This window comes from Lissotriton vulgaris, chromosome 1_1 (assembly GCF_964263255.1).
Source record: "Lissotriton vulgaris chromosome 1_1, aLisVul1.2, whole genome shotgun sequence".
NCBI classification, from domain to species: domain Eukaryota; kingdom Metazoa; phylum Chordata; class Amphibia; order Caudata; family Salamandridae; genus Lissotriton; species Lissotriton vulgaris.
Genome location: NC_141685.1, coordinates 759,798,941 through 759,817,064, shown reverse-complemented (window position 1 = coordinate 759,817,064; position 18,124 = coordinate 759,798,941). Strand labels below are relative to the sequence as shown.

Here is an 18,124-nt window from a genome sequence, read left to right as displayed (position 1 = left end):
CTGTTTATTATTTTTATAAATAGCAATGCCTCTATAAAGGATTATTTCCAAAAAAGTTAACAATTTTCGGATTGGACAGTTGGACTTCTCTGGACTTGTGCCTGTCCGTTTATTTTACTGTGTTACAAAAGAATGGCTCCTTTTTAGCAACGAAGTTACCCTGCGCCCCACGGCTCATTTTTATTTACAGAATAAGTTTGCCGTCAGAAAAACTATGAAAAATCAAATCCAATACTCCCTTGGTTTTACGCACTGTCAAACATTTTAACTTCTGTATTACGCTTTCTCTTTTACAACATGTTATCATCAAAGTGTTTTCTATTGTTAATATTTTAATTAATTGAATAAAGTTTTACTTCTTCTATATTAATAAAATACATTCCAGTCCTCAGGCATACTCATACTCACATACCCACAAGTACACTCACCCTCAAATGCTTCAAAAATAAATTATAATCATACAGTATGTACATGTATCATAATCAGCACTTCGTTTTGTGTGACTAATATAGCAAAGTTCAATTCAAAATTGTGGCCCAAAAGGAATTCTTTATATTTACATTTTCTAAACATGTTGTAACCTTCTTTGGAAATAATTTATAAAGACAAAACGACATTGCTATTTATAAAAAATAATAATAAACAGGACTGTTTCATTTTTGTATCAATAAGATTGTTTCTCTGTTGGTCTATATATGTGCTCTAAACCATATTTTTAAATTCACGACAGGCACAGTCCCTTCCTTTGCTAGCCACCAGGTGTAGTCTTCTTCGGTGCAGCCTCTCTTTGCTGGTCCCTCTGTGAAACAGGGCAGTCCTCCTTTGGTCCTTCATTCAGTAGATAGAGATCTGAGGGCTGGGTGCCAAGGGCGCCCCTTTTATGATCGGAAACTGCACTCCAGGTAGGATGCAGTTGGTAGCTAATGGGTTACCAGGTTCCCTCCCACATGGTGACTACTTCCTGCAGAGTGTGGCATTTGGCTATCCCAGAATACAACATTCTGCCTACCCCAAATATGGCAAGACACCTCTCTCGGTGTCCAGATCTCCCTATCCCATCACTGGGGTGTGGCTACCTCAGGGTTTACCCCCTGTGGAAAACGGTTTGGCAACAGTTTTCCCAGCTTTACTTTCCGTGCCAGCCTGTCTAAACAATGGGACAGCCCTCTTACCTAGTGTGACAGAACCGCCCTTCAAAGGATGCTTCTCCTTTTAAGTTGGCAGCTATGTAAAAGCTGCACACTACAACAAGTTACACTAATTTCGACTTGCTGGTTCTCAATCCCTTGATTTAACCCCTTGCGTGCTGGGCGTATTTTCCGCCTGTGCTGACTCCGCCATGCGCGGGCGGAGTCATGACGGAACGGTTCCGTCATAAGCACAGCTCAACCGATGCTGATGACGGAACCGTTCTGTCATCAGCATGGAAGGGGTTAAGAGCACCTGCTGTGGAGGCAGAGCTTCAATAGCTGGGTCCAAAACAATGGTATGACCATCTTATCTATCTGCGATGAACAACTGACGCTCTGAAGATCTGCCTCTGCCAGTCAGTGTTTCCTCCTATTGCTTTTTTAGTTGGTCTTCTGTCTTTACGATGTCTAGTTCCAAGGATGTATGTGCTGCGCTCTTCAAAGATTCGACAAATCTTCAGTTCTGAAGTTCTCCTAGACTAACTTTTATAGCTTGTTTCTTGAAATATTTGAAACTATGCATTACAAGGCAGAATGGATGGGCCCAATAAAATACAAATATTATTAGAAGCCATTTTTTCTGCCATATAAAGAACACCTGAAAGGTTATGAGGCCACAAAATCTTCCTTGTAAAACTGAAGAAAAATCAGCTAAGAGGTACATTCACTCTAATCGGGTGACAAAAAAATGTTCAGCTGGTCTTTTACAAATTAAAGAATAAAAAATGGCAAACGCTCCACAGGCCAGGTACGCAAAGCAGATATACTATACTGATCTAATACTCTCAATAAAGTTAAAAGAAGTTGGAAGTATGTTTCCGAGAACTTAAGTGCACACTGTGCAAAATGCATTTAAATTGGCAATATCTGCGATCTAAATTACATTTATCGAGCTGTAGCAGCTAGCATCTTGAATAAAAATGTAACAGAAGGCTGATCACTGCTAAAATATTTTAAATAAAAAACCGTGCGATATGCTGGCCAAGGGAGGTCTTTCGTGCTACAAAATAGGATAAGAAATGCGTTACTTACCTGTAACTGCAGTTATCCAGTATTGGTGTCTTTCATAGATTCACATGCCTGAATCATTCCCCGTCGTCGAGACGGGAGCCTCCGGTATATAAAAAAGTAATGTCCTAAGACATACATATAAAAGATTAGGCCTAAGGGTCTCGCCTTAGTGTCCTATCTAGGTCCTTATGTAGGAAGGACCAAACAGAGTAGGCCCAAGGGTCCCACCTTGGTAGCCTATCTGTGTCCTTTTGTAAAAAAGGACCAAAGTAAAGAGAAACAACCAATCAGCTGCCACCTCCCTCTAGAACCTTCCTGTCAAGAGCCTCAGTCTCTCAGATTTTCGTACGCACCAAGCTAGTTAGGTGTAAACTTGTTAGAGAGAGGTGAGTCCTTCCAGGGGAGGCGGGAGGGTGCATGTGAATCTATGAAAGACACCAATACTGGATAACTGCAGTTACAGGTAAGTAACGCATTTCTTATCCAGTATTTGGGTGTCTTTCATAGATTCACATGCCTGAATCAGAGTAGCAAGCAATACAATATGCACATTCTGTGTTGGTACAGCATACATAAGTCTGCAGATAGGAAACATTTGCGACTGTAAACCAACAACATACAACGTCATGTAGTATCTAGTAATAAAGAGATGTGCCTACCAGTCAAGGATGGTGGGAAGCAAGAAGGCTCACCTCACTGGAATAGATGGCGAAGCACTGCTCTGCCCACTGCTGCGTCTTTCCTTAGCTCAGCATCCAACCAGTAGTGCCTGGTGAAAGTATGCGGGGACTTCCAGGTCGCCGCTCTACAGATGTCCAGGAGTGGCACTCCAGCAAACAGTGCCGCAGATGTGGACATGGCTCTCGTGGAATGGGCTTTGGCCCGCGAGTCCAAAGGCCGCCCAGCCTTGTCATGGCAGAAAGTTATCGCTGAAGAGATCCACCTTGATATACTTTGTTTTGTCAAGGGCATGCCCTTCCTTGGTCTGCTGAATGCGACAAAGAGTTGGGGTGATTTCCTGAATGGTCTTGTTCTGTCAATGTAGAATTTGAGGCATCTCTGAATATCTAAAGAGTGCAGCGTTCTTTCAGCCAAAGTAGATGGGTTTGGAAAGAACGACTTGAGAACCACTGGCTCATTAAGATGGAAGTCCGATGGGACTTTGGGTATGAATCGTGGGTTAGTACGTAGGATGACTCTGTCCTCTTTGAATTGTAAGAAAGGGTCTTGGATGGAGAGGGCTTGCAATTCACCGACCCTTCTGGCTGAGGTTAAGGCCAGGAGGAGGGCCGTCTTCCACGACAGGAATTTGATATCCGTTTTGTGGATAGGCTCGAAGGGATGCTTCATCAGTTGGTGAAGGACCACGTTGAGTTGCCATGACGGAGGGATAGGTTTTGGCCTTGGAAAGGACCTGAATAGGCCCTTCAGGAATTGTTTGATGAGCCTGTCCGCCCACAGGGAAGGACCCTTAGAAGTTCTTGTGAACCTAGATATTGCTGCCAGGTGAACCTTGATGGACGCATGGGCAAGTCCTGACTGCGCCAGGTGTAGCAGATATGGCAGCAGTTGCTGTGGGGTGACATGGAAAGGGTGTAGCACTTCTTTCGCACACCAGACACAGAAGCGTTTCCATTTGAGAGAATAGGTCTTTTTAGTGCTGTCAGCTCTAGCTTTAGCTAGGACATCTCTACACTCCCACTCCTGCGGAATGTTCAGGTGGCTGAATTCGCGGTATTCAGGAGCCAGGCTGATAACTTCAGAGGGCCCAGGTTCGGGTGGAGAACCTGTCCTTGGGACATTGTGAGCAGGGTCGGATGACTGTGTAGGCGAAGAGGTGGTTGGATAGACAGGCGATGAAGTTCCGTGTACCAATGCTGCCTCGGCCAGGATGGGGCGATGAGAATCAGGGTGCAGGGCTCCGATTTCATCTTCCTGATTACCCTGTGTATCAGTGGGAGTGGCGGAAAGGCGTAAGCAAACACGTTTCGCCAAGCTATGGAAAATGCATTCCCTAGTGTTCCTGGTTGGGGAAGCCTGCTTGCGAAGCTTGGGCATTTGGCGTTCTCCCTGGTGGCAAAGAGGTCTATCTGTGGTGTTCCCCACTCCGCAAAGATGTAGTTTATCGCTCCTGCATCCAGCTCCCATTCGTGGGATAGAGACTGTTCTCTGCTCAGGGCGTCCGCTAGGACATTGTCTTTGCCCGGAACGTATTCGGCTTTGAGTGTTATGCCATGCTGGAGGAGCCAGTTCCAGACTCTCTGAGATTCTCGAGAGAGAGAGAGAACGTGTCCCTCCCTGTTTGTTCAGGTAGTGCATCGTCGTGGTGTTGTCTGTCCTGACGAGCACTGGGGAGTTTCGGATGCGTGGGAGGAACGATTGGAGCGCCAGAAAGACTGCCCTTAGCTCCAGAATGTTGATATGGAGTTTGGATTCCTGGGGCGTCCATTTGCCGTTGATCTGTAGTTCTTGCAGGACCGCACCCCAGCCCTCTAAGGATGCGTCCGTGGTGACTACGTGTGGTTGCGCCGGAAGCAGGAACGGCAGTCCCTGCGACAGGTGTGTGGTCGACCTCCACCATTGCAAGTGGTTGACTATAGATTGAGTGACTCGTATGCGGTCTTCGAAGGATCCCGCAGCTTGTGTCCACTGCCTTGTCAGTTCTTCCTGAAGGGGGCGCATTTTTAGACGGCAGTGTGGGATGAGCAGAATGCATGACGACATCATGCCGAGGAGCGACTTGAAGATACGGACAGTCACGAGTCTTTTTGGATGCCACTAACGTGGCTAAGGAGATAAGTTTCGATTTTCTCTCTTGTGATGGGAAGGCTCTTGCGCATTCCGTGTCCAGGGTCGCTCCAAGACAAGTGATGACTGTGCTTGGCTTCAGTGATGACTTCTCTTTGTTGAGGGTCAGGCCTAGTTGGCGGAAAAGATGCAGACAGGCGCTGGAAGACGCGGCTGCGGCTGTTGTCGACGGAGCCTTTACCAGCCAGTCATCCAGGTATGGGAAAACCTGGTGTCCCTGTTGACGAAGAAAGGCTGCGACAGGAGAGAGGCATTTTGTAAATATCCGTGGGGCAGATTTTAGGCCGAACGGGAGAACACGGAATTGGTAGTGGACTCCTGCCACTGCGAATCTGAGGTACTTCCTGTGTCCTTTGAGGATAGGGATGTGATAGTAGGCGTCCTGAAGATCTAGTGATGTCATGTAGTCGCCTTTTCCCAGGAGTCCCAGGATCTCTTGCAGTGTGACCATACGGAACGACTGCTTCTTTAGGAACACATTGAGCGCCCTCAGGTCGAGGATCGGTCTCCATTTCTTGCATTAGGAAGAAGTGGGAATAGAATCCTTCCCCCTTTTGGGCGTATGGAACTTTTTCTATTGCGCCCTTTTGAAGCATGGAAGTTATTTCCTGAAGAAGCAGCCGTATATGTCTGTGAGGGCGCTTGGCAGGTGGTGTCGGTGGGGGATTTGAGAGGAATTCCAGTGAGTGGCCGAATTGGAGAAGTTGTAAAACCCACCGGTCCGTTGTTATTTGTCGCCAATTCTGTAGGAAAAAAGAGAGTTTTCCTCCAAGTCGTAAAGAATGTGATGGTGGAGGGGCTGGCCAATTGAAAGAGTCATTGGCGATTGCCTGCGGGTCTCTTCTGACCTTTTCCTCTGTAGGACGATTTGTTGTAGGAAGTTTGAAGTCCCGACTGGTTTTGACGCTGTTGGAACTGCGTCTTGCCCTGTGAGTACGAATAGGAGGACCTATTTTGGTAGGAACCTCTGTACGAAGATTGTCCTCTCCCTCTGTTGCCACGAAAGGACTGATTTCTAGATTGTAGAGTTCCCAGAGCTCTGGCTGTATCGGTGTCCTTTTTGATTGTGGTGAGGGCTTCGTCGATCTTTTCGCCGAAAAGATGTCCGCCATCATACGGCATATCAATTATTTTAGTTTGGACCTCCTGTCGGAAGGAGGTGGCCTTAAGCCAACCTTGACGTCTTAGAACAGCGGCGCCCGCCAGCTGTCTGAAGCCAGTCATGGCTACGTCGATGGCACAGTCGATCAATTCCGAAGCCGATGTTTGGCCCTCGAGGAGTAGCGAGTGTGCCTCCTCTTTCAAATCCTCTGGAAGGTCAGCGAGGTAGGACGCGATGTCCGCCCAGAGTTGACGGTTGTAGCGGCCCAGAAGTGCGATAGAGTTGGCGATCTTCACCGTCGTCGCAGACGTGGTGGAAAAGCGTTTTCCGATGGCATCCAGCTTCCTGCCTTCTTTATCGGGTGGTGTTGATAAGGGGGATGCTGGGTTTCGCGAATTCTTCTGCGCTGCCTGAGTAACCACGGAGTCTGCCTTGGGGTGACCCGTGAGGCATGCTGGTGCCGATGATGTAGCTTTATATTTTTTGTCAAGTCTAGGCACTACTACCTGCAGAGACGCCGGCGTCTGCATGAGTTGTTTGCCCTGTTTCAGTAGGTAGTCAATGATCGGGATTTTCTTCGTAGGTTCCTTGAAATCATAGAGGAAACATTCAGTCTCCTGTGTTTCCATGGACATATGGAACCTTTTGGCTGCCCTTTCCATGAGGTTATGGAAGCCGCCAATGTCTGCGGGTGGAGACTCCGAAGACTGTGGCTCTTGAGAGGCCGGAGAGTGAGTGACGTAGTCCTGGTCTGCGTCCGGGTCTGTGTCATCGTCGCGGACTTCCCCTTCTTCATGGTCCCTCTCATCATCATCGGACGAGATGGTGTCTTGTGCTGGATCCTGAGTTCTAGGAAGTACCAGCGGAGGGGGCTTATGTCGTGGTACAGGCGCAGGTACCTGCGGAGCCGGAGGAGCAACAGGAGTGGCTTTTACTGGAAACCGCTCTTTATAGTCTTGGATGAGGAATCGCAAGTCCGAAACTAAGGATGCTGGCAGGCACACCATTGGTGTCACTTGTGTGTGTACCTGAGTATGGACAGCTTGGGTCACAGGTTCCTCAACATCTTGCTCCTCATCTGTTCTCTGGCACTTAAGCACCAGTTCCGAAGGGCTAGTGGCCTGGGTAAACGATTCCTCATCCAGTTCTTGGTCTTGTAAGAAGCAGGATGGTGTTAGTTGTTGCACCTTACTAGGTGATGTCATGTCCGGTATAATAGTTTTTTTGGTAATTCTGATTGTGACATGGGACGTCTGGGCATCCATAGCATGTGAGAGCAGCTCAGACTCCTTCCAGGTACCAGTTGCCGTCGACGCCTGTGTCGATGTTGCCACCAAAGAGCTTTCCGTCGTCGACGGAATTTTACCCTTCGTCGACGGTATGTCTGTCGTTGATGTCCTCGTCGACGGTGTCATCGCCAACGGCAACTTTTCCGCCGTCGACGGCTTAGTCGTCGTCGAGCTCCTAGTCGACGATGGAGGTTTCGTCGACGTTGTGGCTTTAGTCGACGGTGTCGTCGTCGATGTCCTCGGCGTTGGCCGTGTCGTCGACGACGTAGTCCTAGTCGTCGAGGGAACAGTAGATGAAAGTGGTCTACTCGTCGACGATGAAGGTGTCGTTTTCGTCGACGAGGAAGACGCCGACGAGGCCGTCGTTGTCGACACTGTCGTCGTCGACGTAGAGACGGTTTTTAGCGCTGAGGAGGCCGTCGACGTTGTAGTCGTCATTGTAATCAGCGACTGCTTCCTGGGGACAGGAAGGTCCTTGTCAGACACAGTTGGCTGCCCTCTGAAGACTTTCTGGCCTTCTTAGGAGGGGTGTCTGAGGGGCCAGGAGAGGAAACCCTAGGCCTCTTCAAGGAAAACTGCGAGGCGCCAGACATGCTCTCACCTTCAGAAACCAAGTCACCTTCTGGCTTGTTTTTAAGTCTGTTCAGCCATATCAGAAGACGTCCTTCCCGGTCCTTCTGGGTTTTATGGGAGAAAGTACGACATATTCTGCAGTCCTTGGCCTGGTGGTGAGGGTTGAGACAGTATAAACAGGTCTCATGTGCATCCTCCACGTGAAGCCTCTTTTTGCCACAAGAAACACAGGCTCGAAAGAGTCCTTTCTTTTTGCTATCAGCCATAGCAAAGAAGTCGAGAAAATATCGAATTTAGATGAAAAGTAAGTTTCCTGAGGAGAACTCAGGTGGAGACTCCCTAGCACAACGTGCGGTAGAAAATCTGAGACTGAGGCTCCTGACAGGAAGGTTCTAGAGGGAGGTGGCAGCTGATTGGTTGTTTCTCTTTACTTTGGTCCTTTTTTACAAAAGGACACAGATAGGCTACCAAGGTGGGACCCTTGGGCCTACTCTGTTTGGTCCTTCCTACATAAGGGCCTAGATAGGACACTAAGGCGAGACCCTTAGGCCTATTCTTTTATATGTATGTCTTAGGACATTACTTTTTTATATACCGGAGGCTCCCGTCTCGACGACAGGGAATGATTCAGGCATGTGAATCTATGAAAGACACCCAAATACTGGATAATAGGATTTAATAATAATAATAGGATATGTGTAATATCATTCATGCTAACTTTTCTTAAACTCTGCATAACAAGGATTTAATCTCAAAGTCTAGCACAAAGATGCCACTTTTTTATTGTTGTGGTTACAAAAAATAATAGCATTAGGAACCAAAATACAGATGCCAAGGACTGTTTGCGTCCATCAAACAAATCAATAGATTTAAAAAACCCAAGTGCCCAGTAAGCGGACTCACCTTTCGCAGCTGAAGCCCTCCACGTTATCTTTGCAGTTACAGCGTCCAGTATCAACATTACACTCATCAGTACTGCCAGCTGGGTTACAGGAGCATGGCCTGCAAAAAAAGAGACAATAGTTAATTAGCAATCAAATCTCAAGGAAAGTTCAATTTAGAAAGCAGATAAGTTGAAACAAAATTCCTCACAATTACACAATCTTTTTTGCTAGGTATTAACATTTCAAGAAGGCTGTAGAACAAATTTGTCCACACAATTCCTGTAACCTAAGTACTCCTAGAGCACGTGTTCACCCGAAAAGCACCAAGGTTCAAGAATTGACTGATGGCCACAGACAAATCAATGAAAAAAAAAGCCACACTGCTTCTAGGTAGTGAAACAGTTGCAGGGGCCAAGATTTGGGCGTTAGGACCAGCCCAACACCAGTGAAAGAACAGGTAAGTCGAGGGTTTCGGGGCGTTGGGAGGGGGGAGGTAGCAGGGGCACTGCTGGTTAAGCTCATCAAAGCCTGGGAGCTGCGGTGCAGGGGTGCATTTCGACGTCGGGAGGACCCTTCAGATTCACTCTGCAGGTGCAGTTGTGGGTGCCAGGAGAGGTCGGTCAATGCTGGATTCTGAGTTCTGGTCATTCTGGAGACTTCACTGGTCAGTTGGGATACACTCCGGCGTCTGATGCAGATTAGGCACGACTGGCGGATCCGCAGGGATCCAGATTCTTTGTTGCAGTTTTCTTCGGGACAGGTCTGCTGTCCATGGGTAATTAAAGCCTTTGTTTAAAGCAGCAGTCCTCCCAGGGATTTCAGAGGTCAGTGGCTGCAAGAAAGGTGGCAAGTTCATCAAAGCTGGAGACAGGCCGGTAGGGCTGGGGACAAGGCAGTTGTCTTCAGTCTTCTCTGCAGGGTCATCATCTTTCTTCGTAGGTCGTCGCAGATCAAGTTTCTAGGATTAGGGGAGCCACCTAAATACTACATTTGGGAAGCGTTGCAGGGGAGTAGCAGGTAAGGCCAATGGGCACCTTACCTGGGGTGACTACACCCACTATTATGCCACTCTCCTGTGGGAGGGGCATACAGCTAGCCCTGATTGGAGGGGTTCCCCTCCATATTCAAGATGACGGGGACTGTAAGTTGTGCTTTATCTCGCCTCCTTCACCTTAGGGGTGGGGTTGGCAAAGGTGGGCACACAGCCTATTCTTTTGCGTTTTTTCTCCCGCTTTCCAGACGAAGGTGGGGGTGTAAACTAGGGGAAGCATCTACTGCTAGTAGCAGAGGCTGGGGGTTCCCTCCTCAGGCCTATCCTGGGGGAGGAGGCATGACACCTCTGCCCAGGATGTGCATTGTTTCTGGTCCCAGTGATCAGGGGTCTCTACTCAGGGGCCAAGAAACATATCTGGTGGTGGCTGGCTACCTACAGCTGGTCAGAGACCACATCAGGTTTGGTAGGTTTTCAGGGGGCACCTCTGAGTTGCCCGATGGGTATACTGTACAATAAATACCACATTGTCATCTGAATGGGTTTATTGAGAGGAGTAGTTTGGTACCAAACATTCCTGGGTTCAAAGCCATCATGATGCTGTGGAATTCCAGTTGTTGAGTTTCCAGCCCATGCACTCTCTATGGCTTCACTGGCACTTACAATATAAGGAAATGGACTTTAATGTTGTAGAGACATATCTGCTCATGCAAAGAAGCCCTCACTTGTGGGATAGTGCACCATGCCTTAGTGCTGTGAAGCCTGGTAGAGGGGTGACTTAGCTATGCCCTCAGACAGTGTTAGCGGGCAAGGCACACAGTCAGGGTGCTGTGTTGACTGTCGTTTTGGCATGGTCCCATTGAGGGGGACCCAGGGGATGCACTTCAGCTCTCAGGCTCGAAGTACTCAGAGTACCATTTACTAGGAACTTATAGGGGGTAGAAGTACCAATTGGGGTTTTGTTTAGAGGGGACCTGATTGGCAGGAAACCTGTGCACTACATTTGAAACAGCAACAGAACCATGAAAAAAGTGGGGGAGAAACATACTGCTTACAATCACTTGTCAACGACTTACTGGACTGTTCTTCTGGACTTAAGGTAAGTATGGGGCAAGGTCCAAGGCAGCACCAACAGGTCACGTCAGTCGGCTTTTGGGGTTCTGGGTGCAGAGGTGCTTACTGGCATCAGGTAGCCCATTTAAGTCAATGGGGGCCGGTCCTGTTAGAAAGTAGCTGCAAGCAGTGACCGGGTGGCCAGTCCAGCTGAAACCAAAGGGAGGATCAAGATTTAAGGGTCTTGGCCATGCAGGGACACCCACCATTGGCCCACTCTTAACTCTGGCAGGGGGACTTGTGTGCAGTGAGGTTTTGTTTGGCGGGTTGTGCTGCTGAAGATGATCGCAGTTCTCGGTTCACTGCAAAGGGGGGCCACAGGTGGTGACTAGGAGATAAGTCTGGCCAAACCCAAGAGTGGGTTCGGCTTTTGAGGGTCTCGGACCCCATTGGCACCACCCGATTCCTCAGACTCAGGCTCGGGTGTAGGGGTGCTTTGAGGCGTCGGGTTGTGGCTTGTGACGGGTTGTGAGGTGTGGCAGTCAGAGACTCACTGTTTATGGTGACCTGGTGAAGAGGGGAAATCGGGAAGCAGGGATACTCTCAGTGATGGCCTGATGCTGATATCCATTGAAGGTAGATCGATCCTTGTGCTGTCGGAGTCCGGATTGGACCACAACAAGCCTTGGTTGCTGCAAATGCTCTGGTACCCAGGGCATGGATGCAGGGCAGCTCCTGGGGTCCTGGCATCTCCAAACGTGTCAAGAAAATTGATCTGACCTCCTGGAGCACCAACACCTTCTCTTGTCGCATTGCTCCTTCAGTGGCCCCAATGGCCAGCAACTAGGTAGGGAGCAGCTCCTCTTCTCTAAGTAAGATCTTTACTTCTTGTTGAGGTGCTGGGCCGTTCTGCAGGGGTTTTGCGAAAGATATCAAGCTCTTGGCTTAGTCCTAGTGATGGTCAAAGTGCAAGCAGCCTGACAGGGTTTTGCAACAATCTTTGGTGGTGCAAGCCTTCAATCTCTTTGGTAGTCCTCCTTTCTTCCTCGGTTTCCAGGAGTATAATCTTATTTCCTGGTGTCAGGGGCCACAGAAATACTCAATTTAGGGGTGTTAAGGGTAATGAAGGGTAGTAGCCAATGGGCTACTTACCATTGGGATCACTACACCCCCGAGATGACCACTTCCTGTGAGGAGTGGGCATCACCCCACCCCCGTGTTCCTAATTCTACCACACTCAATCCTTTCTTTCATGTTCACTTCTGGTTGCCCACTCTAGAGGAGTGTCCAACCTACCCAGTGTTGGAGCCCCCCTCAGGAGAACCTCCTGGAATGTACTGATGTCGTCCACTGGAGACGCTCTGGTCCCTGGGGAGCCCGACAAAGTTGGGGAGTAGGAGCGGGTCCTGGAGGAGTCCGTGCAGGACTTGGTTCCCCTTCTCCTAGATCTGGTGGAGGATCTGCGTCGACTCCTCGATCTTCCTCTCCATCCGGAGCGTGATCGTGACCTCCACGGCCTAGGGCGATCAACCGGTTCCACCGGAGCAGGTGACTTGGGCTTGGCCGGGGCCTTCGGCTTAGGTGTCCCTTTGGGAGGTGTCGGAAGATTAGGCAATGAAGTCGACCTCGGGGGAATCGGAGGCGGCTTCTCTGGCAACCGAGGTCCAGGTTGAGGTGGAGGTAACGGAGGAGGAGTAGGATTCCTCGGAGGGGGACCCATCGGCAATGGAGGAGGTGGAGTCAACTTCCCCAACGGGGTATATACCTCGGAATACACCGAGCCCGGTGAACCGCCTTCTTTACCAGCCTGGGACGTTGGCGAACTTCCCATGGCGTCAGGTCTCCTTCCACTTCTCTTCGACGTCGAAGAACGGCGACCAGACGGCAAGCGGCCCCGTGACCTCGAGCGTTTCCTCGTCGTCGAACGCCTTCGCCTCGACGGCGACCTCATCCGCCTCGACGGCGACCTTCTGCGCCTCAACGGCGATCTTCTGCGCCTCGACGGCGACCTGCGCCTCGACGACGATCCACTCCTCGACGATCCACTCCTCGACGATCCACTCCTCGACGACGATCCACTCCGACGACGATACACTCCTCGACGACGATACACTCCTCGACGACGATACACTCCTCGACGACGATACACTCCTCGACGACGATACACTCCTCGACGACGATACACTCCTCGACGACGATACACTCCTCGACGACGATACACTCCGACGACAATCCACTCCTCGACGACAATCCACTCCTCGACGACAATCCACTCCTCGACGACAATCCACTCCTCGACGACAATCCACTCCTCGACGACAATCCACTCCTCGACGACGATCCACTCCTCGACGACGATCCACTCCTCGACGACGATCCACTCCTCGACGACGATCCACTCCTCGACGACGATCCACTCCTCGACGACGATCCACTCCTCGACGACGATCCACTCCTCTTCGCCAACGGCGCCGACGCCTTGACGGCGAGCGCCGACGCCTCGACGCCGAGCGCCGACGCCTCGACGCCGAGCGCCGACGCCTGGCCTGTCGACGTCCATCGCTAGACGATGACGTCGCCGACGACGAAATAGTCACCGGGGACTTCGATGGTTTTGTAACATCCTTTGACGCCGAGCGTCGACGTCGTTCGCCCCCGACGGGGAACAGACCGTAGTCATCCCTCCCGACGTCGTAGTCGGTGCAATCAACCCAGACGGAGAATGGTGACGTTTGCTGGTCTTCCTGCCCCTGGGGAGCACCCCAGAGGCCTCGGCATGGGCAGATGAAGCCCCTACAGACCCACCTTGTGCCTTCATTCTTCTTTCTTAGAGGCCCTGAAGTCTGATGATCTTTCTGTCCTTCAGGGTCCTGCCAGAGAAGCCTTGACAGATCACACACTCCTCTGGGACCTGGGAAGATGGAAGGCAGAGGATACACACCTCATGGGGATCGGATTAGCCCTTCTTCCTGGAGCACTCCGGGCATTTATCGAATAATGCAGGCATATTCGACAAAAAACAGAGTGCAACAACCAAGGGGAAAGGCACCAAAGTACTACAAAGTAATTAACTTTGAAAAAAGCTGTGAAAAATCACCAAAAACCCTTAAAAAGGGAGAGCTCAATGCTCCAGGGTCCTGCTTGCAGGAGCCGGAAAAAAGAACTGAAAGTAAAAGGGACCTACAGTGCATTCTGGGATACTGTGAAGTTCTGGAAAGTTCTCTTAAAGGCACAGTATCCTATTTTGAGCAACATAATGGCAGCCTATGGGGCTTGTCTGTCCATGTCTTCCTCTTTATCATTCCAGAGGGGGTTTGCTGTTAAGGCAAGGGAAATCTGGACAGACTTTGCTGTTTGTGGATTTTTGGTGGAATTTCTAGTTGAAGTACTGGACAGTGTAGCCTGTTTATAGGCTGCATTATCTGTCTTTAAATTCTCTCTTAAGTGTCTGTGCAGTTCTGCATTTTTTCGACATTTAAGAGATTATTTTTGATTGCTCCGGGGTCCACGCACATGGGCGGGACTATTCACTAGATTATGACTATACACAGAGATCCCCTACTACAGAAGCAAGGCTCGCATATCAAAGGCAGTGGGCTGTATGAAGCCCCCTGCCGTGACATGCTAATTTACTACGGTACAAAATGGGGTGGTGATGGACGGAGCATCTGAATCAATCAAACACTCACACCCAATCAAAAGATCTGGGTTTAATCCATCACCGTTCTTTAGCCCACTCTGCCACCCCAGTTCAGACATGGCTATATGCAAATCAGTCTGACCCTGTGCCTCATGGGAACAATCCAGCCCGAACTGCCAAGCCATGTCTTCCCTGGACCGGAAACAAGCTACCGAGGACCGGTTTCTGGCATTCCAGCCGTCTTCAGCCCGGCTTGCTTGAATCCAGTGGCAAAGTGAGCAAGGGACTCACGTCTGAGCATACCCTGCCACATTTATGGCGGCCAAAAGCGGTACAAAAGGGGGTGGTGATGGACGGAGCATCTGAATCAATCAAACACTCACACCCAGTCAAAAGATCTGGGTTTAATCCATCACCGTTCTTAAGCCCACTCTGCTACCCCAGTTCAGACATTGCTATATGCTAGCCATCCCATGTGGAGGAGGTGTAAACACCTCCTGTCCGAGAAGGCTTTTTTTCCTTTTTGTTTTTACCTCTGAGAGCAGGGCCCTCACTTCCTAGTGGTCAGAAACTAGTCTGTGGCGGTAGGCTGGGCAGGACTAGTCAGCCAGCACACTAGCGGACTACAAGGGAACAGGGGGTACCTGTAAAGGTGCATGTATTATAAAAACTCATCAAATTATTAATAGAAGTTGTTTGATACCAAACACCTTAGGTTTCCGTGAAGCAATTATGTAGCTGGAAAATTATTTTTTACCAGTACATACCTTATGTTTGCTTCCCTGCTCACTTGTAATATCCAGCAATGAAACTAGACATTACAGGGACACATCTGCTCATGCAGATATATCCTTTACATAGTATAACACAGCCTGTCTTAGGGCGCCAAGGCCTGCTGCAGGGGTGAATTACACATCACCAATGCAGTGTATTTGGCATGGCACAACCATGTCATGTTTTCAGACATGGTTTGCACCATTTCACACACACTGCAATGGCAGTCTGCGTGGAATTGGATTGTGGGTCCCTTAAGCTAGCATAAGATATGCTGTAGCCCTTCGGGACCCTCTTAGGTACTAGGAAGGCTTTGAGGCTGATGCTGCGGGAGTGGATGTGGACTGACCAGGCCTCTGTTCCCCTGCACCGCCACGGCAGTTCCGAAGTCCGCGACCGCGTTGAGGTTGGTTCTGTGGCCTATGGCTGGACGAAAGTGAGGGGGCGCCCCTTCCTTTGCCAGGAAAGGGGCAAAAAGCAGACGTCTGCTAGCGCTGGCCCGACAGGCCCAAGGACTTGGCCGTAGCCCTGGAGTCCTTGAAATGCTCAAGCGCACTGTCTGCTTTGTCGCTAAAAAGGCGACGGCCTTCGAAGGGCATGTCCTTGAGCGTGGACTGGACATCCCCTGAAAAATTGGCGGATCTCAGCCAGGCGTGGCGAGTGATCGCCACAGTCGTGGCAATCGATTTGGCCAGCGAGTCTGTGCTATAAAGTCCACCTCTGATGGGATAACGTGCTGCATCCCGCCCCTCAGCAAGTGCTTGGGCGAGCCGTGCCTGGGCCTCCTCCGGACACTGGGGTAGCACGTCCGCAACCGTGTCCAACAAGGAGTGGGTGTAACGGCCCAAAAGGCAAGCAGTGTTGATAGACCGCAACCTCAGACTCAGTGCCAAGAACAATTTCTTTCCAAACTGGTCAAACCTTTTGGGTTCCCGATATGGAGGGCATTCGGGAATACGGTCTGGGACGTAGAGGCCTGGATCACCAGGTTCTCGGGGTGGGGTATACGGACAGAAAGCAGGGGTTGCCCAGAACCGGGCGGTGGCGTCAGGCCACGTTTCGATCCACAGGGGGACCTGTGGAGGACTTGGACCAAGTGCCCATCAGAACGTCCGTGAGGGCCTCATTGAACGGTAGCAGAGACTCTGAAGAGCTTACTGGCAGTCGAAGCACCTCGGTGAGGAGCTTCGTCCTCACGGCCGCAGCAGGGAGCTCAAGAGCCAAGGCCTTTGCTGCCCTGCGCAACACCATACCATACGTAGCACCTTCCTCCGCAGGAGAGATGAATCCAGTGCCAGGCGATGTGTCCAGACCACTGGCCTCCCCCAGCTCATCTGACCAGTCCTGACTTACCTGGCACTGTTGTGCACGAGGATCCTCAGACCCCTCCCACTCCTCCCCTTCATCTGTGTCCTGATAAACAGGCAGAAATGACGGAGCAGGGTCATAGGTGAATTGCTCACCTACCAGCGCTGCTCCGACGCTGGACCCGGACCGGGGCTGAAACCGGGGGCGGCGGCGTCCAGAGGAGTCATGAGGTCAACTGTCGTCGACCGGGATCCTGGTCTGGATCCCCAGGGGCCTTGCGGCATTGGGACTAAAGTCGACGACAGCGCCAGGGCCGAAGCGGTCGGCTCGCTAGGGCCCCCCAAATCTGCGGGACCCGAAGGCGCGCGGCAGACCTCGACGAAGGGAAGTAAATTCTCATGGCCACGAGGAAATCACGTATCTCCTCCGGCGTCGCATGCAGTCCAGGGACCGGAGGGTATGGGACTGGATACGACGCCTGCGGCTCCGGCGTAGCCGTGCGGGTTGCGTCACCCGAACCCTCGGCCGCAGCGGGCAATGGGAGTCAGAAGAGCGACGCCGCTTCTTCGACTTCTTTTTAGAGTACCTCGACTTACCTGAATGCAAGGACTTGGAGCCTGACGAACGGTGTGGGCTCTGGCTCAGCGACTGGTCCCTCGTCTTCCTCCTCGAGCGGCGAGGAGTAGACTCCGGATCTCGAGGGGCTTGCGGGGCGCTCCCGCCAGCTTTCGAGGTCAAGGCCCGGCATTTGGGGCGCAGTTTGTCATCGTGGCCGGCCTCGAGGCTGTAGAGACACCGGCGGTGGGCGGCGGTCACAGTCATCAGGCGGGTGACAGGCGTCGCACGGTTTGAATCCAGACATCCCTACCGGCACCAGGAGTCGAATCTACTAAAAAAAGATGGCTAAAATAGGCCAAAAAGTTAGTCAAAAAGTGACACAGGTACTCTCCCTTCCTGGATCTGCGCTTGCTGGAGCGGAAAAAAGAAGAACGGACGTCAGCGCGCAAGGGCGGCATCTAAGTACTCCGACGACATCATCCCGGCGATCACGATGACGGACGCGGAGACGCAGATGACGCCTACCGACGCGTAAGGGTACTGCTGACGAAAACTTTCCGGATCCAGTCCAACGCCTGGGGATATTCTAAGATAAGGAATCTAACAATAACGTGTTTCTTTCAGATCTGCCGTTTTTCTGGTTAAACAATGGAGACTAGGCTCACGTTAGATCCACATCCAGCAGGGTAGGAGAACAGTTCTTAGGAGGATGACATATTCTGTGAATGAGTTCTTGGGACGATTCCCGCCCTACTTTTGTGAATACCTTAATACAAAAACAATTAAAGTAATCTACTTGCCTGCAGCCAGCTTCTGTAAGAGAATGGAATCCGGGCTGGCATCGGTCACATTTTTCACCCATCACTCCTGGTTTACAGCTACATCGCCCGTAGTTATCACACTGTGTGCTGAGAGACCCTGTGCAGACAGAGATAAAAGAGCT

General features: G+C 50.6%; 1 protein-coding gene across 1 annotated transcript in view; it reads right to left on the bottom strand.

Annotated features, from left to right (window-relative positions):
• Window positions 1-18,124, bottom strand: part of LAMC1 (laminin subunit gamma 1) — a 343,593-nt gene that overhangs the window by 139,765 nt on the left and 185,704 nt on the right. The window contains exons 6-7 of the mRNA XM_086955666.1: window positions 17,982-18,099; window positions 8,877-8,975 (exon numbers count right to left, since the gene is read on the bottom strand). Coding sequence (XP_086811792.1) covers window positions 8,877-8,975; window positions 17,982-18,099 — 217 coding nt within the window. The remainder of the gene's footprint in view (window positions 1-8,876; window positions 8,976-17,981; window positions 18,100-18,124) is intronic.